This window comes from Sesamum indicum, linkage group LG9 (assembly GCF_026168435.1).
Source record: "Sesamum indicum cultivar Baizhima isolate 11 linkage group LG9, ASM2616843v1, whole genome shotgun sequence".
Lineage (NCBI taxonomy): Eukaryota > Viridiplantae > Streptophyta > Magnoliopsida > Lamiales > Pedaliaceae > Sesamum > Sesamum indicum.
In genome coordinates, this window is record NC_142665.1 from 26,679,370 (window position 1) to 26,704,678 (window position 25,309).

General features: G+C 34.9%; 2 protein-coding genes and 1 long non-coding RNA gene across 10 annotated transcripts; 1 reads left to right on the top strand and 2 right to left on the bottom strand.

The window, feature by feature from the left end:
- Positions 1-1,324: 1,324 nt before the first annotated feature.
- On the bottom strand, positions 1,325-9,704 carry LOC105177499 (magnesium transporter, putative (DUF803)). 5 transcript variants are annotated; one of them, XM_020699213.2, is made up of 15 exons: positions 9,414-9,704; positions 9,114-9,218; positions 8,585-8,951; positions 7,543-7,630; positions 7,390-7,451; positions 7,099-7,184; positions 6,888-6,961; positions 3,706-3,808; positions 3,447-3,575; positions 3,263-3,362; positions 3,030-3,149; positions 2,317-2,407; positions 2,170-2,245; positions 1,881-1,977; positions 1,325-1,796 (listed from the first exon to the last, which is right to left on the bottom strand). In XM_020699213.2, the coding sequence occupies exons 3-15, from the start codon at positions 8,675-8,677 to the stop codon at positions 1,593-1,595; spliced, it is 1,323 nt and encodes a 440-aa protein (XP_020554872.1). In that variant the 5' UTR covers positions 8,678-8,951; positions 9,114-9,218; positions 9,414-9,704; the 3' UTR covers positions 1,325-1,592. The 5 variants fall into 5 exon arrangements, with proteins under 5 accessions (XP_020554872.1, XP_020554870.1, XP_020554873.1 ...); XM_020699211.2 differs by having other exon boundaries at positions 9,108-9,218; XM_020699214.2 differs by having other exon boundaries at positions 9,114-9,272.
- LOC148787055 (uncharacterized) lies at positions 9,670-11,061 on the top strand. Its single transcript, XR_016067416.1, has 3 exons — positions 9,670-9,756; positions 10,706-10,768; positions 10,835-11,061. It is a non-coding gene; the product is annotated as an uncharacterized LOC148787055 (long non-coding RNA).
- Positions 11,062-11,586: 525 nt separating this feature from the next.
- LOC105177501 (DEAD/DEAH box helicase) lies at positions 11,587-24,229 on the bottom strand. Of its 4 annotated transcripts, XM_011100689.3 has the most exons (14): positions 23,349-24,222; positions 22,591-22,816; positions 22,027-22,272; positions 20,434-20,568; positions 17,949-18,073; positions 17,467-17,606; positions 17,306-17,376; positions 15,392-15,553; positions 14,830-14,916; positions 14,465-14,638; positions 14,003-14,047; positions 12,791-13,147; positions 12,166-12,446; positions 11,587-12,083 (listed from the first exon to the last, which is right to left on the bottom strand). In XM_011100689.3, the coding sequence occupies exons 1-13, from the start codon at positions 24,029-24,031 to the stop codon at positions 12,345-12,347; spliced, it is 2,553 nt and encodes an 850-aa protein (XP_011098991.2). In that variant the 5' UTR covers positions 24,032-24,222; the 3' UTR covers positions 11,587-12,083; positions 12,166-12,344. The 4 variants fall into 4 exon arrangements, with proteins under 4 accessions (XP_011098991.2, XP_088741043.1, XP_088741044.1 ...); XM_088884917.1 differs by lacking the exon at positions 20,434-20,568 and having other exon boundaries at positions 23,349-24,225; XM_088884918.1 differs by lacking the exon at positions 22,027-22,272 and having other exon boundaries at positions 23,349-24,224.
- Positions 24,230-25,309: the final 1,080 nt, after the last annotated feature.

The window sequence follows — 25,309 nt, forward strand, 5'->3', positions numbered from 1 at the left end:
GAGGACGACATAGACCAGGTGGCTGACTTGTTTATTAAATGATTTCATTACCACATTAGATTGCAGAAGTCCCAATCCGAGCCCGCATCCTCCTAGTTCTCAGTCTAATCATCTTTCTTGCTTCCTATCTGTTAGTATAAAAAATTAAACCATCTCTTTTAGTTTAAATAATACCCCCTTTTGACTGTTGGGAATTAGTTAAATTTGACGGGATTTGAAGAAAGACAAGTTGTAAAACTTTTAAGGTTTAATTTACCTGAGATAATTGTATTATATTCTGTAATGTAAACAACACACATAGACATATTTCCAATGTGTTTCTGTTGGAAACAAGAATTCTTTTGCACAGAATTAATTAAGAGTATATTTGAATTGATAGATTTCAATTTGAGGGAATAATTTAAAAATAGTATTTTGAATTACTTAATATTAAAAAAAATTGAAATATACCAATATATTCAATAAATCATAATTCAAATTTAAAACTAATTAAAATCTTCCAAACTTAAAATTATTTAAAAAGATCTACACACATTTCAGTATGCCACATACACCAGAATCATTGTTGATGATAAGTTCTCTATTTCAGAAAACTATAAAATTGGCAACATCGGCACATTTGACTTGTGTTCTTGAATTTTTGAAATATAAAATTATAAATATTTTCATGGAACTAAATCTTTTAAGCTATTAAATGTACTTATTGAATTTACAATTAAAAAAAGAAATAAATGTTAAAAGAAGATTTAATTATGATTTAACTATAAATTAATTTGTTATGAGAATTTCTGAACAGACGCTTCTCTATATAGTTATCGATTATCTTAAAGGGCAGCGATTTCTTTTTTCTTTTCTTTTTTGTCTTCCACCCACACGCATGCCCAGCCACACATACATCCAGGTGACCAATAAAGAACCTTAGTCAGCGAACACCAAGAGAAGCCCAGTAGAGTGCCCCAGCCCACCTGGAGTTCAGGCGGATGGGGAACCACATGGTTACACCCTGGACATCCACATAGGACAAACAATCACTGACACTCATCCCGAAGCCAACGAAAGACATAATAATCAGCCGTCAATTCTATTGGTGACTTGGCGGCCCCAGAGTAGTAGGAATTCATCTTTTGCCAACCATAAACACCCAGCGCAACGCCATGACTTTCCGCCAAAAACACACACACTAAAGACAGACGGCGCAATTATCCCTTCTCTTAACCTTCTCTTCCTTCGACAGCTTATCTTTCCAGTACTATTGTCCTGTCCACTTCCGGATTTACTTAAAATTTACTCGATATCATGCTTCATGCGGTACATTAACAGTATCTTGCAGGAAACTAAAAGTTTTCCAATTTTTCTAATTATGCACCACTTTGGTAAAAAACAGTATCCTGGAGGAAACCACTCGGGCACATATCTGATTAACTACTTCGACTGATTTTCACGGGAAAGCTAAAAACAGCGAGATTAGAAGTTCCCTTTTCCAGAACAATGAGAACATATCCAACTGAGTTCTCAAAAATACAAAGGCCTGAAACAGAGTATAAAAGTCAGTCTAGGATGAATGTTGTGCATGTGAACCAGTCCTACATGCTCTATGGAAGCGTTCTTGTTCCCAGTAAATGCTCACCATCCTCATCAATCCTACTCCAACCTGGGGCTCTAAAGGAGAATAACTTGGTCCCATCGAGAACATTCCCTCTGAAACCATTTATTTTAGATGGAACCATAGGCATCACAAGAACTGATGATGCATGAATTGATTCTTCTCCCAAACCCAATGATAATGAACAAGCAGCCTGTACAAAGACCAAGTTTTGCAGGTATTATTACTACTTATATTCACCATCAATTCAAGAGAGCTAACAAAGCAATGTCAGAACCTTAGTCTTGACAATCAAGCTTGCAGCTTTCATCTGCACCATGCGCAGAAGTGATTTCATGTCTTTAATTTGTGAATCTCCAGCTGGCATGATAAGTCTGTAATTAATTGCACATTGTAAGTCCAGATGAGAACAACCGCAGTCAAACTAGTATTAATTTGGCCAACAGGCATAAAGGAGAAAGTAGTCGATTCTACATAAGATAAGGATCACCTGTCTATACCAATGAAAAAGGTGAGACTAGTAGTTAAATCAAGCAAGTCAAGTCCTCGACAAAATTGTGCCATACCTGTCCGCATTGTTTGGATGATTTGAAGTAACAGAAACCAGTGCTGTATCTTTGATTTCCCCTCCTGATAAAATCACTAAATGTTTACTATATTCAGAAAATGTCGCAATAAAATTATGAAAGGGAAGCCTATGACTATTGGCATACCTTTTGATTCATCAGGTGCCAACAAAGAAATGCCTATGAATACAGAAATCATTCCTAGTATGAACATTGTAGTTCGTAATGCATCAAATACCTGCTTAAAAAATATTCAATTAGTTAATCATATCATCCTCAAGTTCATGAAAGAGAATAAGAAGGTTGCAATAATTTACCAGGGCAAATGGCACAAACTAAACAATCTGAAGCCATATAACTACAGGAGTAACTTAGCCAATCAGATGAGAATAATCTAGGAAGTACAATCAAATGTTCTCATAGAAATAACTTAGCCAATTAGGCATATGGACTTAATTGCTATTAAATGCGTGCCACTAATAGTAACCCACTCTAAGGCATTCTTGAGCAATAAGAAACTTTGCCCGATGCTCAGCAACACAGAGGAGACTGGCATTCTCCCATTTAGGCAGACCACTATTTGAGAGCCTCAAAAAACTACCTTAACATATGTCAACAATAAATCTTTGGTCTTAGGTTGCAGCAACTGAATCTGGTCTCAAGAACTAAGCCCAAAAGATGAGATATATATTTTATGCGATCCAAGTGACGGTTCTTTTAGTAATCCAAAAATGCTATGTTGCAATTATATGAATTTGCAACAACCAAAAATTTTTCTTTTTATAAAAAAAACTAATAGTAGCTGACTTGCCCGCACAATGTCAAACTTAGAAAATGTGAGTTGAGGCTGGAGGGAGAACCTGATATTCCTGGAAATATACAAATCCTGTACAAATGGAGAAGAAAGTCCAAACAATCTGAAACATGGGGACAATGAGTATTGCATCAAACAGAGACAATCCTTCATTCAGCCTTGCCATCTGCAAACATGTTTCAAGACAATATCACCAATTAAACATAATTCATCAACTCATGTCGTAAACCATACTTGTATACCACCAGATCAATAATTAGATATGTGTTTGATGTTTACCCAAAACCCAGCCGTAGTAAAAAATAGTAGTAGTATGGAGTACATGAACCAACTATGCAACTGATAACCACTTGAGATGGACAATCTCAACAGATTAGATCTACAAAAGTAAGTAAGAATCAGCAATTGAAATGTTTTGAAAAGTCTTTGGTATGTAGAGGAAAGACATTGTAGCACAACTTACAGAGACTTCGCAAACAACACTGAACATGATCCCACAGCACCAGAAACAATAGCATAAGAAAGTGGGAGAAGCATGTGCCAGTAGGGCTTAATGTCATTCCCTGGAACAGCAAGCAGCAGTTCTCCTCTTCTGTAATTTCCAGAATTGACCGATTACAAGGACAAATATAGTGCTTGGTCATTGGGACATTAATGTAAAGAAAATAAATTAGATAAGCCTTATTTATCTCCTATCATTTTGAATTTCCATATCCTCCCACCTATATATTGAGTGATTCAAGCAGACAACAATAACCAGAATCAGGCAGTAAATCAGGAAAGTAGCATTTCCATACTTCTCTGCCAACTGCTCAGGTGTGTAAACTGTTGGGAGAAAAGAAGCAATCAAAACAAGTCTCAATTGGGACATTAATGTTGCGTAACTCTCTTAAGGTGATCCACATTAAAACAAAACACCATCAGTAGAATGATATAAGAACATCTTTTCCCTTTTGGGGATGACAGCGATGAAAAAAGAAACTTGCATCTCGAGACTATGTGACAAAATTAATCTGTTTTCAAACCTAAAATAGTGCTGATATTTTCAGTCAGTCAATGATGGTTAGAATGAGCATGGTACTGCTGCTGGCTAAGATCTCAATTCAATTGTATGTTTCTTTAAAGCAAATTCCTTAATGAAAGAGTAGTTTTCTCAATCACATGATTGGATTCAACTATATAGTTTAAATACTCCAAAATAGGAAACTATTGTGTCCTCCTAATCTGAAATAACAGTTCAGCAAAGACTGAATAGTAAAGGTCATATTTCAATTGCACATATCTAATTCAGCTAAAAGAGATACCTGCCATTGAAGAAGTAACTTATACTTGAGCTATAATACATTCTCCAACCAAGAATACAGAAATGATACAGTTTGGCTATCTGCGTCACACCTTATTCAGCAAAAGTATGAAAAAACAATATTTTAATTCAATCTACTTTTGTCTGTAGTTTCAATAAGTTAAGAGAACTTCCTTTCTAAAGAATATAAGGTCCCAGTTTAAAACAATATTCAATGGAACTCTCAGTTGTAATGGAGTTTATGGTTAGTGTATTCAAGTATTCTAATCAATATCTACAGTGATTCCTGTCACAAAGCTTACAAATTCCTCGTGGTGAATTCAAACTGAAATAGAAACTTACTATAACATCTAAAAACAATATAAGATGCAATTTTTTTTGGATGATTAACATGTGAAAAGATATACACTTTACACAGGATCAAAATTTCCTTGTTGCTACCATGCATGAAGCAACACGAGTATTTCCAGTAATGTCAATAAATACTAGGGGTGCTCACGGTGCACTTTCAAGTTTTCTCATAGCTATTTTCAAATTGCATTGCTCTTGGCAGTTTTATAAGATAATTTTTTAAATTGTCACTTTTAAAACCAAAATCAAAGGTGCAGTTTTGTGCGGTTTCCGGCAGTTTGTAAACTTATAACAAAAATAAAATATTGAAACTAACAAAAGAAAAAAAAACAAGTGTTTGTATGTGGCAAACAAAATTTAAGTTATTTACATATTAAATATATTGTCAAGAAAGAAAATGAAAATTAAAGACATTCTTGGTCAATCTTCAATAATTTATACTAGGTAATTAATACTCTAGACCAAGCAATTGAAAATTTGTAGGCACTAGACATAAGAGATTACAAATAAATATTAAAACATAACATAAAATATAAATGTGTCGTATTAAATAATTATTTTAAAAAAATTATTAAAACTTACTAAATTGTTGATTAAGCTTGTTGATCTCATTATATATAATAAAATAACAATTAAAATAATTAAAATTGTTCAACCATCATCACCATTATTACTATTATAATGATCTTTAGATTAATTCATAGGAATCACCAAGTTTTGACATAAATGTATAAGTAATAAAATAGATTGCATAATGCATATTATGTATCTTGATATAAGTATAAAACTCACAAATAGATATTAAAAATCATAAGTTAATTGTTAAGACTTGTCAATTTTAAAAAGTATAAGAGATTACAAATAGTATTAAAACATAAGAAAAAATTTATATGTATCATATTAAATAATTATAATTAAATAAAAAAATTATAATTACAAATATTAAATAATTTATATGTGTCATATTAAATAAAAAAAATTAGAATTTACTAAGTTGTTGATTAAGCTTGTTTTTGTATAAAGATTAAATGTATAAATAAAAGTACCATAGTTTATTATTATCTAAAATAAAATGTATGATATTGATTAATAAATATAATATATGATCAATTTTGAGTATAACATTGAGAAACGAGAAGAGGAAAAGAACGAAGAGAGAAGACGGCAAGTGAGAGACAAAAGAGAGAAGAGGGAACGGGGATAAAAAAATAAAGGATGAAAAATGAATGAAAAATTGGAAAAATCAACAAATGGGCTTAAGAATAAACACATTTTGTTTTATAAAGTCCAAACTTTTTGTAATATGGATCTCTGATAATATATGAATTTTGGGGTTATATAATTTGAATATGAAATTCTTCTAAAAATATTAATTATTTTATCAAATTATTCTATATATATAGTTTAAAAAATTAATTATTAGCGGCGCGGTTCGATTTTTGGCGGTTTTTTTAAGCTCTAAATTAAAACCAAACCAATACCATGGTTTGATTTTACTCTAAATTCAGAATTGCGGTTTGAAAATTAAATCATAAAAAACGGTTCGATTAGGGCGGTTTGAATATTTTTTTATCACCCCTAATAAATACTTTAAAAGATTCTGGTTCCAAGCAAATTTCACTGCTGAATGTACAGGACCTTAACAAATGAAATGACAAACCTATAGAGCTCCCTGTTCAATTAACCAAAATGTACCAGAGTAGAAAAGCTTGTATTTAATTAAAAATTTAAGGGTAATTTACAACGACCTCTCTTGAGGTTTGACATAACTACGAATACTCTCTCGTTGTTTGAAAAATTATAAATACGCCCTGATGTTTGATGAAATTATATAATCTTTGGATGGAGGTATGAAATTGTCAACTTTGCTCTTACTATATATATATTTTTAAAATTAAAAACTTATAAAAAATTGAACTGGATGGGTGAAAAAATTTTAAAAATTATAAAAAAATTATCCATTTAATCCCTAAAAAAATAAAAAATAAATAAAATTATAATTTTTAATCCACAAGGACATTTTGGTCAATTCACCATAAAAAATGGATAAAAACCTAACGGATTGAGTTAATTACTAGATGGCCATTAAAATTAGAGAGGTATTTGATATTCATAATTATACCAAACCTTAGAGACGTCGTTGTAATTTACCCAAAATTTAATGCTGAAGAGGAAGCTAACTATATAAAGGAAGAAAAAGGTTCGACAAAAATCAGAAACATGTTAAACCTCAATTCTCAGATGACATACCTGGTGATTGGTGGTTTCCAAAAGCCACAAGGAAGATGTTCCCGAGAACAATAAAGGCTGTGGCAACAAGTACTCTGTAGAACAAGTAATTTGCGTGATGATACTTCTCATCTAGAAAGATAGGGTGAAAACAGATGAAAAAGAGATAAACACTTTGCTATATGGTTATAGTAGAGCTATAATCAACTTAAGAATTGAGACCCAAACATACTTGACAGTCACGGTTTTGTTCAGCACAAAGTAGGCAAATGCAATGTTCGAAACAAATTGGACAGATCCTAGAGCTGCAAGAAGGGACTGCAGAAACAAATAAAGACCAAAAAGAAAAAAAGAGAAAAGGAAGAACATTAACAAAGGCAAAATAAAACTTAACAAGATATAAGGGTTGCTGACAAAATAATCAAATGGTCCGGCATGCATCTATTAGCCATCAAGAAGTAAACATATATGATCTCCTCTTACATGGTTCATGCCAAAACCCAATTTTCTACATCATACACACCTGAGCAGCATAGCCGAATGAAATGAAATTAAGACAGTTTCCAAGAATGAAAAAAATGATACCTGCATATACTAACAACAAATTAGCTACCAATAAAAAATTGATGAAAGATGTTGCTTGTTAAATTGTTCAACAAGAAGCAACTAATGGTACCGATTCTCCAGGTTTGGAAGTATATAATAGGCTTCATTAACGCTTTTCCATTTGCCCCATCATTGCCAACTACAGAATGTCTTTCTCTCTGCAAATAAAACACACACAAAGGTCAGTGACAAAGAGAATAAGCATAGTATAACATATAGACAATCTTCTTTTCTTGTTTTACATCTTGTGTATTCCTCTACAGAAGCCGGAAAGGCCAAGGTGAGACCCTTTTAAAAATATCAGCATAGCACAAGATATTGTGCAATTATTAAAATTTGTTTACTAGCTCATGAGTATTCAATTCTAAAATAAAAAAAAGTTCTAGGTGGTACAGTGCTCTTGCTAATAAACCACCCCATAACATATATGCAAAAATCTTCCGCAACAACAAGATTATGTAAGAAAACCATGAGATCAGGTATCTCTGCATCTTGTTTTAATCTTAGGCCAACTATGGATGGTAGAGGCAAAAGAAAGAGCTTGCTTGGCCATCCAACTGACTTACAGATCCTGATGAGTTCAAAGAACCAGTCTTCTCTTCCATACTTCAGTCTTCATTAACATCTACTCTTAAGATACAGATTACACTTTTTTCATCCTCCTTTAATTTACCGGAGTGGCCAAAGCTCTCACAAACTAAATGGCTAAAACTTGTAACCTGTTAAAACTTAAAAGGTATTAAAAGCCTTTTAAATCTGTCTTCAATCATGCTTATCACCGATAAGTTCTTGTAGTCACCTACAACCTCAGGGTCATGGATCCATACCAATCAAGAAAGTTTGTGCTAGCTGTCAGCCAACCTTAATCAGTAGCTTTCTCAAGGACTCAGGCAATGGGCAATGCACTAAAAGATGATCCGGAAATTACATATATCCAAATGAGATGGATGAACCAAAAGATAATATAAGAACTACTAGATGAAGAACAGAGTTTAACGGGACAAATGAGCATCACTTATCCACTGTAAAGCTTTTTCTGAGAAATCCATAAGAATATTGAGACATGTCTATCAGCAATCAGTTTAGGGATAAAACTGGTGAGCTCAATGTACCTCGTCATGACCCAATTTAAGAAGGTTAGTCCCGAAGTTAATGGCAATGCTGCCAAAAAGATTGATGAATGCTCCAATAACCCACTCTCCCATAGATAAATGGAGTGCTGAAGACAGTTAACAAGTATGTAGGAAATACAGATGTTGTTCAACTGCATCCATCACTGATTTTGTTAGACCCAGTTCAAATGTAATTTACATCCATTATGAGATAAATGGTCTCAGCAGCTTCTACGCTGGAACTTGTTCATCGAAATTGTACCCCCAATGAGTTCTGCAGGCGGCTAGAGGGAATGGCAGGATGTAAATAGCTTTGAATTCAAAAGAGCCAAGTAAAGTAAAGTTGAGGAGGTTTCTAGCTGTGTCCCTGCAGTTAAGAATCAAACAAGAAAAACCTCAGGAGAGGGTATCAGTTTATTAAATAAAAGCAAAAGGCTGAAATGTAGGGAAACTACATCAGACGCCACTTTATGTTGAAAACGGAAGGATCACAACGGGGAAGAGTGAGTACTAATTAGCAAACCTTAACCTTGGCGCAGTCAAATTGAAGACAAATCAGGATTCGGAAGGAGGACTTGGAGATGCAGAAGCAGCAGCTGGTTCTGAAGCAAGATGATGTTCTTCTTCTTCAGATCTAACCCAAATGGTGATTCAAATATTATACAAAGTAGGAAAGAAAGCTTGTAATCTGGCAATTCCCAGCATCATTTGCACAAACCCGAATGTCAAAAATTGATCAAATCGAATTAGTAGAATGAAGCTACCTACATCAAAGCAAATTAACAATAATGATCAATCAACAAAGCAAAAGGCAGCAAAGAAACCATACCGCGTCGGCCAGCGACAACAGATTCGAAGAATACGTTATGGTAAAAAATATTTGGATCAATGAAGCTACTAATAATAAATTTAGATGAAGTTATTATAGTACGACCCAGGGAGAAAAACCAAGACGGAGGAGGAGAAGAAATTCAGCAATTTTAAAAAATAGTTCGATAATGTTGGAGCTCTGGAAAATAGTAGTGAATTTTTTTCCACATAGAGAAAGAGAGGGGAATAAGCAAAGACAAATGTGGTGTGCTTTGAAAAATTCGGAGCGACTGATACGAACGTGGACTCCGAGCAGGCCTTCCTGCTGCTGTGGAGTCATTGAGGAAGCTTCCGATGCAGCGGTAAACAATTTTTCAACTCTAGTTAAACAAATTATTATTGAAATTTGTTTGAATTATATTTAAACGTGATTTTATTATTGATATGATTGAATTTAAACAAAATTTAATTGATTAAACAGGAATCGTGTTTGTATGATTTGATATTTTCGAATTCAGACTAACTTTATTGATATAATTCAATCATAGCTATATTTCTCCCTATATATATATCTATTAATATATATTCTCTTTTCAATTTTTGAGAAATAGAAAAGCTAAAAGAAAAGATAGAAGAAAACGTGAGTCAATTTCTCGCACCAAAACGCAAACGTGACACTTTATCGACCGTTCGTCCTCTGTTTGGCCAACTGTCGGTAGAAAGGATCTTACAGATCCAGTTACTAAAAACAATTTGAAATTAAATGTTAAACCTAATTTTCCAGATTTCATATCTGTTATTCAAGCTACTACTCTCTGGTGCCAATTATATTTGAACGAAATACTAATTTGCTGTGTGAATTGATCAATACGAAAGTGTAAAAAACAAAATGAAGAAAGAAAAGAAAAGTAATGGCTTGAATTTTCAGTGTGATGCAGCTGATGGATAACATTTTAGGAAAGAGAAATTTGAAATGAGAAACAAGAAGCCGGGCAAAAGACTAGACTTAGATAATGTTGAAATTATATGTCAAGGGGAAAGTGGGAATGTAGGGAAGCATAATTATTGAAGGCCAAAGTAAACAGCATTAATGGATATTGTAGTTGGTTCAACGAGTGATTTCAGATTTGCAGAGGTCTCCTTCACCATCTCTATTACCCGCTGCATTTTTTTTGCATGTCCTATGTCGGTTTATAGCCTCATGGCAGAGAATTTCATAATCAAAAGGGATAATTGTAGACATGTTCGAATGTAGGAGTTTTACACTTTGCTCTCAATCATTTTTTTTATACATTCAGTTTAATTTTGTAGCACTTGAGAAATCAAACAGAAATATTCCGACAGCGTGAAGGACGTGCTTTTAGTGAAACTAAGGTGGGTAAAACTGTAATTTCATACCCTAAATTTAAAAACAAAATAATTCAAAAGAGTTGTGGGCAGCTGCTGCAGAGGGTGCGAAGGTGGTGGACGGCCATCTTAGGGAGCAAAGAGGTCAATGGCAACGGCAGGTATTGAAGGAGATGACGGCATTCTATGAAGAGCAAAGGGATCAATAGCGGCTATAAGGGGGTAGGTGGGTGGAGCATGTCTTCACAGGCGAAGGTGGTTGTGCAGTAACTTAGGGTCATTGCAATGGCGGATGAAGGTGTTGCAATAGTGGAGGTATGAAGAACATAACATTGATTTTTGTTTTTTTCATTTCTATTCTTCTTCTAATTTTAGTGTTTTTTGTTTTTATAATAAATTCACCCGGCCATAAGTCTACCTAGAGCTTGTCTTCACGCCCCTAGAATATTCTCATTATTTCTAAAAAAGTGAAAAAAGAGAATACAAAATGTTACAAAAATTAAAGATTGGATGATCGTTGTAAAAGAAAAATAATTGGGGGCAGAGTACAAACTTTTCATACGTTGGAAAGTGTTTACTGCTAACCCTAATAAAAAATTCATAACATATAAAAATAAAAAAAGCCAGAAGACAAATGATCAAAAAGTCTGTCGTATAAGTGGTGTGATTTGACTCTTTTTAAAGCCAAATCACCTCCAAAACTTAATTCCACCTGAATTGTCCAATCCTGAAATGATCAATCATTATGCCAATCGTACAGTAAAAGTAGTTGGTAACTATACGCAGCACGCGACTCCCCTTGATCATATTTGAATTAATAGGAAAGTTGGTTTGGTGCGAGTAAATTGGATGTCAACATCATCAGGATGTTTATCATAATTGTATGAAGGGCTACAACATCATTTTACCATTCTTGCACCTAATAGTATTAGCACTTCGACTTAAAATACACGTTAGTCAGACTGCTGGTAGACTCATCTGTTAGCGACCCACGAGATAAACTGCTCAGTATATTTGCAGACCGCAAACTAATGTTAGTTGTTTCATTAGTGTACAGTGAGGTTAGCGAACAGTTGAGTTCACCAGTGAAGCAAGGCTCCCTCCATGAGGAATCCATTTCACATGATTAACCATATAAATTTCAAGAAGTCATCCATCACGGGAGCAGGAATAGATACTTCACTGCTCAAGCCTAAAATGACCAAGTTAAGCCTCAAGAACTAATAAACTGCTCTGTCTTTGACGGTAATGATTCAAAGATGTGTAGGGACAGTAATATAATCTTCGGGCTCGAATCTTTGAAGACAATATGCTTCACGAGACCAAGACATTCAACAAAATCCTGAAAGAGAAAAAGGCGCAAGACATAGATCAGAATCACCAACTAAGAATGCTTTTCTCCGAGTTTTAGTAATGCACCATACCTTGAAACAAGTTCAAGATTCACTGTAGCATTCAACCTTTGGTTTCCATTTTTCTATGATCTCCTTCAGTTTGGTAAGAGCTTTTGGGCTTTAATTTTAATTTAGGATCCACCAAATAGAAGTACATCGCAGAATGTAAGGCGCTCGCAAGATGGGTAATTACTATGCCGTACTGCAAACTAATATTTTATTAAGGCCGGCAGTGACGCATAGAGTTCAGCTATACATTGGAAGATCCAGTTGAGCAACTGTTCTCTTGGTAGCTCCAAAAGCAGTTCAGCCTAAATCAATAGAAATCAAATATGTGAAATATGGGAAGAAAATTGATAGATAGGTGGCATGACAAGTAATGTTATAAACATTCACACTAACTACCCATGTAAGGAGCACATCCACCACGTCAACATAGATGAGTGGACATAATTCCTCAGTGTGATCCTAGACAAATTAACTCACCTAACAGATAGTACAAGTAGGCTATATATTTCACCTTCGCTGATGCACTCCAAACTAAAAGACTTACGCAATGGCAACATAAAGAAGACCAACTACTTAAGTACTCAACTCTTCTTCACTTATTTTTCATTCCTCTATAACTAAATTCAGAAAGAAAGTCTTAACATACCTTGATTAATCCATCCTCGAAAACAAGAGAAGTTCGGTGTATTTCAGATGCCATCGAATCAATCATCAGCTTGAAAACCTTTTTACTCATTTTTGTTTTCATGACAACTATTTTACCTGAAGTATATATTTTTGTAATTCCCAAATCTGCAGCCATTCTCCTGATATATAGTTTCTTCAACAGAATTTCCATGGAGTAAGGCTCTTTCCCATATTGGCGGCGCAGATTCTCAGTAAACTGAATTAGATTCCAGATGTCTTTCTCAGCAGCGTTCTCAGCTTCATTGATTGTTTCCAAGGGATTCTCCAGATAATTTATGTATTCAGACGGGAGATGAGGGTTCAAATTCATATTAAACTGTGTAGGCACAAATATAAGAGGGCTTAAGTTATTCTTATATACTATCATCAATAATGAAAATATAATGAGAAATGCAAAGTGCAAAAAGAATTCAAATATTCCGAGTTGCCAGCTATGTAATATAGGATCATAACCTTTGTTTATCCATGAGTGAAATACAGAAGATGAATGGGTGGTACCGTGGTAGTACAACTCCATATTTCAACAAGGCCAACTAAACTGAAGAACTCCAAATCAGTTGGTTAGTTTCATGCTTAGCTGCAAAAATAAATTTTATTTGGACGATCATATAGTTGTTTTTGCACATTTCAAGGCTCCACTTTTCTAGATACGAAAAAGATATCCCTAGTCAGCTCAATCGAATATAAGCCACAGACTTGGCATGCCACATTAACTAGCATTAGAGTTGTGTCCTGGGTTCCTCAAAATTTCTCCGGAAGAAGGCTTTTGATGGTACAATAACAGATGAGACACGATAATTATTATGCTGCAGTAAATTCGGGTCATCCAATTCTAAATTGCTGTAACAATGAGACTTGCAGCGGATGAAGTATTAACATATAGTAGTCCTTTCTCAAACCCTTCAAAACACATTAGAACGCACTTATTTCCGAACCCAACACTTTTTTGCACCTAACATAGAGTATCATTTTTTGGTCCCAATACCATAATACTAAATGGTAATGCCTAATAAATTGAAGAGTTTTAGAAATACCAATAGGAACATTTAAACAAGAATACACATTGATATCACCAAAGAGATCACACAGTTTTATAGCATAAAAGGCAGCTTTTAATTGTAACATAAAACATAACTTTTTTGGGTGAGGTCATGATGCAAGTAAGCAATACCTGCACTGACTGGTAAGGAACAGATACTATGCGATGTTCATCTACCTGGAAATTGAAAAAAGAAAAAGTTTACTGTCCATTGGAGAAATATTTCTAGGCAGTTCATCTAAATTGTCATAATCTGAAGTACTTCGTAAAAAACAATTTAGAGACTGGTTTGTCAGAATTAAGAACTGTTAACCAGCAATCAGTAGGAGATTATTTGGAGAAACCGGTGATATTTGTTAGAGGATTTTTAGGAGTAACGGAAGATTTTGCATTTACGGCCGATTCCTAGGACCTAATTGCACGCCTTTCATATATATATATATATATATATATATATTCTATAGGGTTAAAAATGTAAATATGAATGGGCTACTAGTAAAGTATAATATACAAGAATGGTTCGTCTTGTTTGCAACAAGCAAGAAGACCTACATTTTGGAATTTATGCATAACAATATAACTGGATCTACATACCTTGGAAAGACTTTCGAAAAGCATTTCAAAGAAAAGATCAATCCCAACGTTTCCAACATCCCCCGTTTGTTGCTCACCAAAAATGTTACCAAAGCCTCTAATAGCCATGTCTCTTTCTGCAAGTTGAAAACCTTGGCCAAGACCTCGACATTCTTCTAGAGCAGCAAGCCTCTCCTGAAAAGCCAAAGTGCAAGTGCTATTATGAATTTAAACAAACAAGAAATACACCAGAAATCAATGAAAAAGTGAAATACGGGAAAGAAAATCTACGAATATGTAGGAAGCAGCAAAAGATTGCATAACAGTATTTGTTGATTTCAGTAAATTGTTACAACTGATACAAGAATAATCGAAGCGGACCATACAAGTGCCTGATCAGAAAGCAATGACTTATCCGGGTAAAATAAGTACGCATGAGCCTCCTTATCTGCTCGGCCCACCCTTCCACGCAACTGGACAATAAAGACGCAAATCTTAAGCAATATCCAATCATCATGTTACAAATGATAGGGTATCAAAAAAGTAGCCTACAAATTTTCAGCCTTCCGGAGTTAAACTAGATATATTTTCACTGTATACTGGTTGTACATCTTTTGGTTCAATGTTTATCCTGCTTTGCTGATAGAAATATTCAGCTTCAGAATGTCAAGAGCTCTTAGTCTAAAGTGAGGAAGACAAGAAACTTCTCCCAAAAAAAAATTCTGACACCAGGAAGAAACAAGAAGAACTACTGAACTGGCATTAAGTAGCTCTTGATTAAGGGAACTATAGCAGAATATGAATTACTAATCTCAGTGGCAAGCGGATGAAGAAGAATACTCTCCAGTGGCAACCTTAAATTTTAACTGAGGATAATTTTATCGCCAGTTCTATCTACTTGGGAAGTTTCAATAAAGACTAGAGAAAATATGGAGCAGACAGCAAAACCTGATACAACTGTGCAAGGCCAAATTGCTGAACGTCTTGAATTACAATGGTGTTTGCGTTCTGAATGTCAAGTCCACTTTCAACTATATTTGTGCATATTAAAATCTTAATATGTCCCTGCGCAAATTTTTCCATGGTTTCCTCGAGCTGTCTTGAGTATTGCTGCAAAAGAAAGGTTGACTTACAGTTGCAGTTGTAGAACAACACTTTTATCAATACAAGTGCAGAACTGTGGACGTTAAAGCTACTTCACCACTACACTAAAGTGTAACATCTTAAAGGCCTCTGAAAACATAAAGAATATGGAAACAAGAAGCAACTTGGATCTGCAAATGAAACAGTGAGAATAGAATGCCACTTGTAGAAAGCATCAGACTATTAACTTTAGGGATAATTACAAAACACCTCTGCCTTTTGCATAATCACAAAAACCACCCTTTCATCAAAAAAGCAAAAAAGGAGGGGTATAGTTTGTGTAATGATGTTCACGTTTTTTGGTGTGTGTAATTTTACAAAATGCAGTGGTGGTTTGTGTAAAAATGTTGACGTTTCTGGCTTCACTATGACAATTCCTTCTGCCTTACGATTCTAATTTATTAATGATTACTGTTGACAGAAAGAATAAAGTTTAGCATCAAAGGAGGTGGCACCAATTAAATTTGATATTACAGAGTTCACTAATGAAAACTGGGTAGAGGATGGACATATACAACAAAGCTTCAATCATCTCCATAGAAGGAAAAGGTCCACCAAGCATTACCTTTCCCCAACCGTGGAGACATTTTTATGGCCAGATGACTTGCAAGGAAACTTAACAACAAATTTGGTAACTATGCTAATGTTGCTAGTATATATAGTACTTATGGCTTAATACAAAGTACTTACTAATAAATCTTAGAACAACCACTTTGTTACAAGAAACATGGTTGTCTGACATGAAATGAAACTGGCCAGATTACTTTTACTGAAAAGCAACCAGTGTAATATTATTGTTTGGATTTTGGTGTATCAGTGAGTAAAACTGATGGAAAAAGCTTTTATATCATATAATATCATGTCCTAGTTATGAGTTAAAAATGACACTTTTTTTCTGTTATCATTCAAGTTTAAACTAGGAATTGCAATTGGGTTGGGTTTAACCTGGATCAGCTTCAAATCCCAGGTTATGAAACTATGAGTGGGGCTCAAGGCAGATATTGAGTTTTAGTTCTCGGATTGGGCCCAACCATAACCCAAGCCAATTTTTGTTTATGTATCTTTTACATTTATTATTCATATTTAATATCAATAAATATATACAACTAAATGTACTATATATACATTATACACTCACATGTACACATAAATATAATACTCTTTGAACCAAAGTAATAATGTAACATAATAAATCTAGTTGACACTTTAATATATATGAAAGTAGCAACTATGTTTGTAAAATGTAAAAGATAAAACATGCACATATAATTAGTAAAAAAAGGTTATTTGTTAGAGATATAAGCTTCTCACATTTACAAAGCCATGAGGATGTTATTTTCTAAATTTATATTTGAAAGTTTATTTTTTTAATGTTTTAAAATTTAAAATTATAGTGAAGGTGAAAGAGGTTCAAGCATAAGGTTCGGGTTTGTGTCCTGGCTGTGCTCTAGGTCGGATCATGTATTTTGACAACCTACTCCAAACTTGACTTGTTGCCATCCCTATTCTATATGGATGGTGGAACTTCGTAGTCATTCATATACATTTTTATCAGTAAATTTATGGATAAATACTTGATGATCAGAAAAACCTCTTCCATTTGAATGGTAGAAATGAGAAACCCCTGCAAGGACAATGTACTTCGGACAACCTTTCCTCCATTCATCTCTCCCAAATTTGGATTATATTTATCAAATTCACAATGTAAAGAAAGATCACCTTTCCATGAGCTATAGCAATTCCAACATTTGGAAATGATTGTGCCAAAAATTCCATAACCTCTTCAAGCCCTGCGGAATGTAAATCTTATGATTCTGCCAATTCTGATATATGCAGACATGCGTATAAGTAGACAATTGAAACATCTGTATTGGAATTACCCTTGATACGAGGCAAAACATAGAAAATTTGGCCATCACGGTCTAACTCATGCCTGATTGCAGATAGAACTTTCTCTTTCGTGTATGCTGAAAGATGGGTTCTTATTGGAACCCTCTCCGGAGGTGGTGTTGATATTAAACTGCATTTGTACAAAAAGTTATTACAAATAAATATTTTCCAAGTAAAATCATGAAAAAGGTATCATTAGCCATCAAAGAAAAATTGGGATGTCAAAAAGCCAGAGTTGCAGGGATGCTCCATCAGAATATAGGTCCATATTTATCAACATAATAATGCAGTCTGCAACCAAACAATTCCTAGATTTGATCAAGATTTCTATTATTTTCATCGTAACAGGACTTTATCTCTTCCATTTAACCAAAATCAATCTCACTATACTTATCTCGGCCCCACATTCACTGGCACAGGATATTGCAGGTTTCACAAGGCAGATCAAGTAGTGTATAATGAAGGAGATTACCTGGCATCACGGAACCCAGTCAAAGCTAAATAAAGTGTTCTTGGAATAGGTGTTGCTGAAAGAGTGAGCACATCGACAGAAGTTTTAAGTGAAGCAATCTTCTCTTTCTGTTTGACTCCAAATCTCTGGAAAGCAAAATGGGATACAAGCATTGGAAGTTTGAACAACATAGACCATAGAAATCCTATAGATTCAAAAGTTGCTTTGGAGAAACACAGAAAAGAAGAGAAAGCCATTGCCTACTTTCAGGAGCTCTCCCATAGATGCACCATGTTCTTTTAAACCTAGTGAGCAATTTAAAGATTGGTAGTACTACTTCAAAGCCCTGCTGAGAATACCATCCGACGTCCACCAAGCAATCTGACCTCAAAGGCCACTGGTATCTTATGGCTTTTGGCATGATTCATGAAGAAAAGTCAATGATTGACTCCTAGCACTTGGTATGTTATGGTTTTAGGGTTTAGGTCTAGATGTTTTCCAAACCCCTATGCCTTTATGCTTCAGTTCCGGATCAATTTGAATGTAACATAAATCAAGATGAGTTCCTGTCGACTAGTATTACACATAAGAAATAAATTATACACACTATTACATTTAGATCCGCTCGCATAGACAAACTTGGATTTGCAACCTAAGTTCCTACTAGAATAGTTCTACTCCAATCATCAGGATGATTTTACTCGAGTGCTTATTTATAATTTAATCTCTTTCACGGATAATCCTGCCAGAGGTTGATGCTAACAAGCTAAAAGTTAACTATTTTCTGCCAAACTAGTTGACGTGGGCTAAATATTGCAGGAGTGCAGTAGTTCGCTTGCGAATTGATGGCACTAGGGGTAATTTGCGTGGGCAGGATGCTTATAGCCCCATGCTTTGTGTCCCACTTTTCAGTTTCACTTACATGTTTGTTCTTGTAATAGATGTCTGCCCTATTTGGCTGGATTCATGGCTTGAAGAAACAGATGTCCAAATTAAAAAAACTGAAGTTCTCTTACAGAACTCTTGTAGCAGACTAGAGAGTATAGTCACTAGTTTAACCAATTTACTATGTTAAAGGAGAAAGACGCTTGTCAATAGTTATTTTATAGCTGAACTCAGTTACTCTTTCGTGGATACGGGCATGGATCAGCAAAACACATTAAAACTGTGTTCTTGTATCCAAGGTTACACATTTCCATCTTCATATGAAGGAGACAAAAGTACATGGTTCTATTTCTAGTGAAAGCACTATACCAAAAAATCTATTCTATCACGTTTTCTCATACCAAAAACTATCCCATAATATTAGTCTTTTCGTTCAAAATAAAAACTTCGCAGACATCTTAATCCAAACACGTTAATTCTAACATGCTTTTTCATATAAAAGCTATCACAAAACATCCTAATCCAAACGTACTTTCATTCTATCACGTCTTTTCGTACAAAAATTATTACAAAACATTCTAATTCAAACACATTTCATTCTATTATGTTTTTTCGTAAGAAAACCTATCACAAAAAATACTAATCCAAACATATTTTCATTTCTTACACAAAATTCAATACGAAAACTCACTTGGAAATACTGAAAATTGAAATGAAAACAAAACCAAACAAGGTGCTTTGTTTGGTTTTGTTTTTTGGCTATCTCCAGAATGGACTAAAACACACTCAATGTTTGTTTTCATACAAAAACACCATATCATGGCGTTTTTATCTGTTTTGGCATAAATACATGTATATATACACACACATATATATAAATATATATGAGTGATATGATCTGACAATACAACATCAAACATACAACACTTATTTTAGATTATTTTAAATCAACTCTAAAAACAAATCCAAACATAATATTCTGTGAAAGCACGTGGAATTCTTTTTCATAGATAGGTGAACTTGATATTTGAACTTAGGATCTTCTGTTTGGTTTAAGTTTGATACCATGTTGAATAACCACCTCATTTAACATCTGATACCATATTATAACTATCTCATTTAAAAACTTGCACTGTTAGAGAATAAGAGAAACACTCACTACTTAATCTCTCTAACTATTCCATTGTTACAATAATCCTCAATGCATATTACCTGCTAAATGTTTGAGAATAGACTTAATACTTAATACAAGAAGCTTTAAAATTAAATGAGCGAGGTGGTAATTTGACAAATCAAATTAGAACTTCAGTTTTATAAAGCATTTCAAATTTCAAGAAGATCAAATATCCTGGAAAATGATGATTTTAACAAAAAATTATAAAATGTTAATTTGCCCCAGTTTTGATTGAGATTGAAATTTGCAATATGCAAGAAGAAGGTAAATAAAGAGACATCTTTGCTATCACATAAATGGGAGATCCACATCACCAAAAAATTAGCAGTAAATATTTCTTCTTTTAGGCCTCAATAAGTAATTTAAGATGAACAGATAAATGCACAATGATGAAGGTGACAACATGAAATTGTCTGCTATCTATAAAAGAGAAGAAAGAGGCGAAACCTGTTCCTCATCAACAACAAGAAGGCCAAGGTTATTATATACAACACGGTCCCCCAGTAATGAGTGAGTCCCAACTATAATGTTCAAATCACCATGTTTAATCATCTGTAGATGTGTCTCTTTCTCTGACTTGGTCTTCATGATTCAACCAGATGGACCCACAGCAATAAGAAGTTAGAGTATTCTATATCATATCTTATCAAAGAGCAGAGGAAGTAACAGGATACACTATTATGCATTCCAGAAAATAAAGCAGTAAAATAAATTGTAAGACAAACATTTAGGGACAAATATGACCTTGTTAGCAATGAGCTGCTAGCCTAATATGAGAAGTTTTAAGCATAAATTTGCTACAATTTCAGGAACCAATCAGTATATGTAAGGGTATAAAAATATTAATAAATGTTGAGATCCAAGCAAACCCAAATCCCTAGACCCCAAGCCTCAAACAAAATCCACACTCAAACTTGAATCCAAAGCCCAAGCCAGAAGGCCAACACAGGATCCTAAAACACGAACTGTGTGCCCCAAACCATACGTCTTAAACAAGGCAGCTAGGACATTGCAATAGGATTACACAACAACTTTAACAAATAATTATCAATTGCAGCAAGATTGTAGAGGTCCAATGGCAGCATATTCTGAGAGAAGGCAACATCCACTTCTTTGATAATTGCTTATCAAAACTTTTCTAGTGGTCTGGTCGTCAGCCCTGTAGACATTTAACATCTATTCTTAGATTAGATTGGTTATTTCCATCGTTTAGATCCATAAATTGTAAGGGAGGAAGTATTCCTTATTTACGTTTCTCTTGTGCAAATTTAAACTCAGTTGTAAACACACACAAAAAAAAAATGAAACCTTAACCTCAAGCCCCTAAAATGCCCAAGCATCATGCCCTAGCCCCAGACCTAACATGTGGCACAAAACAAAGAATTTCAAACCCTGAACCCTACAAAAGAGCCAACCATAAAATCTGAATAGGATCTGGAACAACTAAACCCCAAGCCTTAAAGACAAAACCCCAAACCTTAAATCCCAACCTCAAGCAGTGAACCCTGGACCCTTTAAAATGAAACACCTAGACCCTAAATACTAACTAAAAATCTTAAATCCTAAACCTAAACCAGAGTACTAATCTCTAAACCCTAATCCCCACCCCTAAATTTTTTTTTTATATCTATTAAGAGGCTAAAGTCCTGTATTTGGGAAAATACTACATACAAGTTATCTAGAACAACTCCAATTGTTTGATTATATTAATGATGCTATCATGATAAGTAGTCTACCTTTTAGTCAAACGAAACTGAAAAAACAAGCTAATCGAACTCACAGTTACCTTCTGGATGTATGAAGTTTCCATTTTGAACAAGGAAGCAGGGGAAATTGACAGTTAAAATTGGGTAAATATTTTATCTTAAAATGAAAGGATAGAAGTTATGTAAGCACTAGTTTATGCGAACTGGTTGATACAAATGAACTTGCATGGGGAAAATTTTAGAAGAAATCACATGGATGGCAATCTGGGAGACATCAACGGGCATATGCCTGTAGTAAATTGAGAATCAGAAAATTGACATAGATCTCTCGTACCTGAAACCTACTTAGAAGTCCGACCTTGATATTATGATATCTAGAGAACCGCTCTGAAATAACATCAAAATGTTGTTTCGCCAGCACTATTGTCGGGGCTAAAACCATAGCCTGCTTGCCAGCTGAGACCACACAAAATATAGCACGCAGTGCAACTTCAGTTTTACCAAAACCTACATCCCCGCAAATCAAACGGTCCATTGGGTTTTCCCTCTCTGTCAAATCTCTTTCCACATCCATGAACGCCTAAGGTGAGAATCTAAATTGTGAGAGAAATGAGCATCAACCATTCCAGCTACATGTGGAAATATGAACACTATTTCAATTTAGTTGAAAAACAGATGCAACATGAGGAGATACTTCAAATGCACAACAATCTTCCAAATGAAAAACTGAGAAAGACTTCACTATTATGCAAAAAAATTCTGGCATATATCTGACATGTGCACATGGAAGTATATTAAGTGTCACTGGTGGACTAAGATTTATCTTGGGTAGAAAAGTTCCAACTTCCAACAATTTAATAATTTCTGAAAGTAACAAACAGAAATACATCCTTCTTACCTGTTTTTGATCAGGAGTTGGCTCGTATGGAAATTGAGCTGCGAAGTCAGCCATGGCAGGACTCTTTGGGTAGGGGAGCCGTCTCTGTTTGAGTCTATGGAGATACAACTCCATGAGGTCAACAACCATTTTCTGAACAGCAACTTTACCCTTTATCCTTCTCCTCTCCCATGCACTAGTATCACTCAATTTGCTTAGAGTTCGTGGCTTTTTGGTTTCATTTGGACTGTGCAGAAAACAGAAAGTTAGTAGTGTCTACATTGCTTTATGTAATTTCCTTGTAGTTGATTATGGTAATTGGTCATGGCAATAAATCATAACCTAATTCTGCAGCCTGTAAATACAAAAAGTGTAGAGTTTTTGTAAAGTACGATAAAAGCCAATTTTTCTTCCAACAATCTTAAGTAATCGAGGAACATGTTTCAAGGACCTATCATGCGACACATGACATTTAGAAATCCACAGCCCAATCATGTGACACATAACATTTAGAAAAACGTCAAGTAACTCAAAGAACAAATGTCTTACTAATTTTGTAGGTACTTCTAATAAATTAGACAATAGCAGCATAACTTGAAAACGACAAAGCTGGGGCATGAATAAATAGAGTACTTGAGTTGTAATTCTGTAATCCTTGTACAATGTTGAACTATTGCACCGCGTTTCAAGTATAACAACACACAATTTTAGTGAGCATTAACAAGTTATGAGTTCAGTAAAACGTGCAAATAATAATTTAAAAAAAAAAAGGAACCTACAGATTATAGCGGTAGAGCATACGCGATGCCTGCTTAACAGGTAGTTTTGCCATTCCATCGGCGTACTCTATGAAAACATACTCAATAGGCTCGGAGGAAGCTTTAGAAACATCAAATTTGACACCGACAAATCGTCCAACGCCAACTTTTTTGTGCACAACATAGTCGCCAGAACGGAGGGTATAAGGGTCCACCATATAACTGAAGGCACCTGAAGCGCCGCCTCTTCTGTCCCCCTTCAGTTTCTGCAGACCCCTCTGCTGCTGCTCCTTCACCAGTCGAATATACATGTCGGCCTCTTCCGAGTCCATGGTCGGCCTGGTGGACTGAGATTCTCTATTGCAGTGCTCACGCCGAATCCTCTCGTTAAGCAGCGATATGGAATCACGCTGCTCGGAGTCAGTCTGAGTCCGAATTTTGGAGGGAACTGAAATGCCGTTACCATTGATGTCGGGCAGGGTGACGGGAGGGGACCACGGTGAGGACGATAAAACCTCTCTCACTTTAATTCTTAAGCCAAATCTTACCGAGGATAAGGATAAGGGCGGCCAGTGTTTTGCATTACCCACGCGATTATAATCAGTCCTTTCTATGAAAGCGGCCAAAGACGGAGTACCAGCCACTGCATCCGTGGAGAGGGAGAACCCAGAGGTTTTAGCCGTTGCCATTTCAAACTTCAACATAAAATCCTACCACCATGGAGGACAAAACCGAGGGAGAGGTTTCGTTAAAATCGGACACTGGTTCATTGAGCCATTGCCAGTTATATCTGCATTCTACTTTATCTTATTGATTTTAATTTTATTTTTATTTTTATTTTCTCTCGCTCTCTTTCTTAATTATTTTGACAGATATTTGCGTAGTAGGTTGGTCGAGTCGGCTAGACAGCCACCGGATTCCAGTTCCACGGAAATATATATCACATGAGTTTTAAGTTTTTCTCCAACAGATATTTGTTCAGATGTCTCGTAGTATCCTTCCAAATTTATTGGACTAGTTGCAATTTATCACTTGCCAAAATCAATTTTTCTTCTTTTTCTTTTTGATAAACTGCGTGAAGGAAGAAAATTTACAAAAAAAACTCGTGCTTCTAGAAAGATGTACCTTCTCCCCCCCCCCCCCCCCCACCCACCAATTGTGGTGATTCAAGCAATGTAATGTCCATTTGCATCTTTTAAAACAATAATTGATTTACTTGATATAATTAATGGAAAAAGATTATTTTGGTCCAATAAGTTTCTCTACATTCAATTTTAGTTCATTATGTTTACGTATTTTTAATTAGGTTCAGTAACTTATAGAATCGTTTAAGTTATGACCACAGACGAATTTTTGGACATTTTTACTCTTGTGCAGATTTTAAAAAGTTGTTTTAGTCCATTTACACTAAAATTCTAATTTTTCATCAATGTTCGCCTAGAATGGTATCCGAACTTATAAAAAACCTCAATCCTCTACTGCGTGACAATGGCGGCGACCTTGCCTAGTCCCGAAGTGATGCTCCCTTAGGGGGTGACCTCTAAGGGCTTGGCCAAGAAGTCACCGATTCCGGGTTAGCAAACTGATAGCAATATATTCTTCTTTTGTTAGTTATCTAACTCATGCAACTTTTTCAAACGGTGTATCACAGCTGCTACAACTTTTGAATTTTGCTCTCCATTGGCATATAAATAGAGGTCATTGTGCAGTCATGAGGGTATCAAGTATTATTCACGTACTCTCACTCTTTTCTCTTGATTTTTAGCAAGTTTCTTGCACTATTTTGCCCTCCACACATTATTCCCACTTTAACTTGATACTTTGTCAAGTCGCTTCAACTATCTCAACATAACTCTTACTCTGTTTCAAAATTTTCAATTATCTTTTCTAGTAAATCCATTATGACATATGCATCCGAGTTCTTTGTAGTTTAATCCTCCTTTGATCTTAAGAGTTCCAATGAAGATCCTTCAATTATTGTG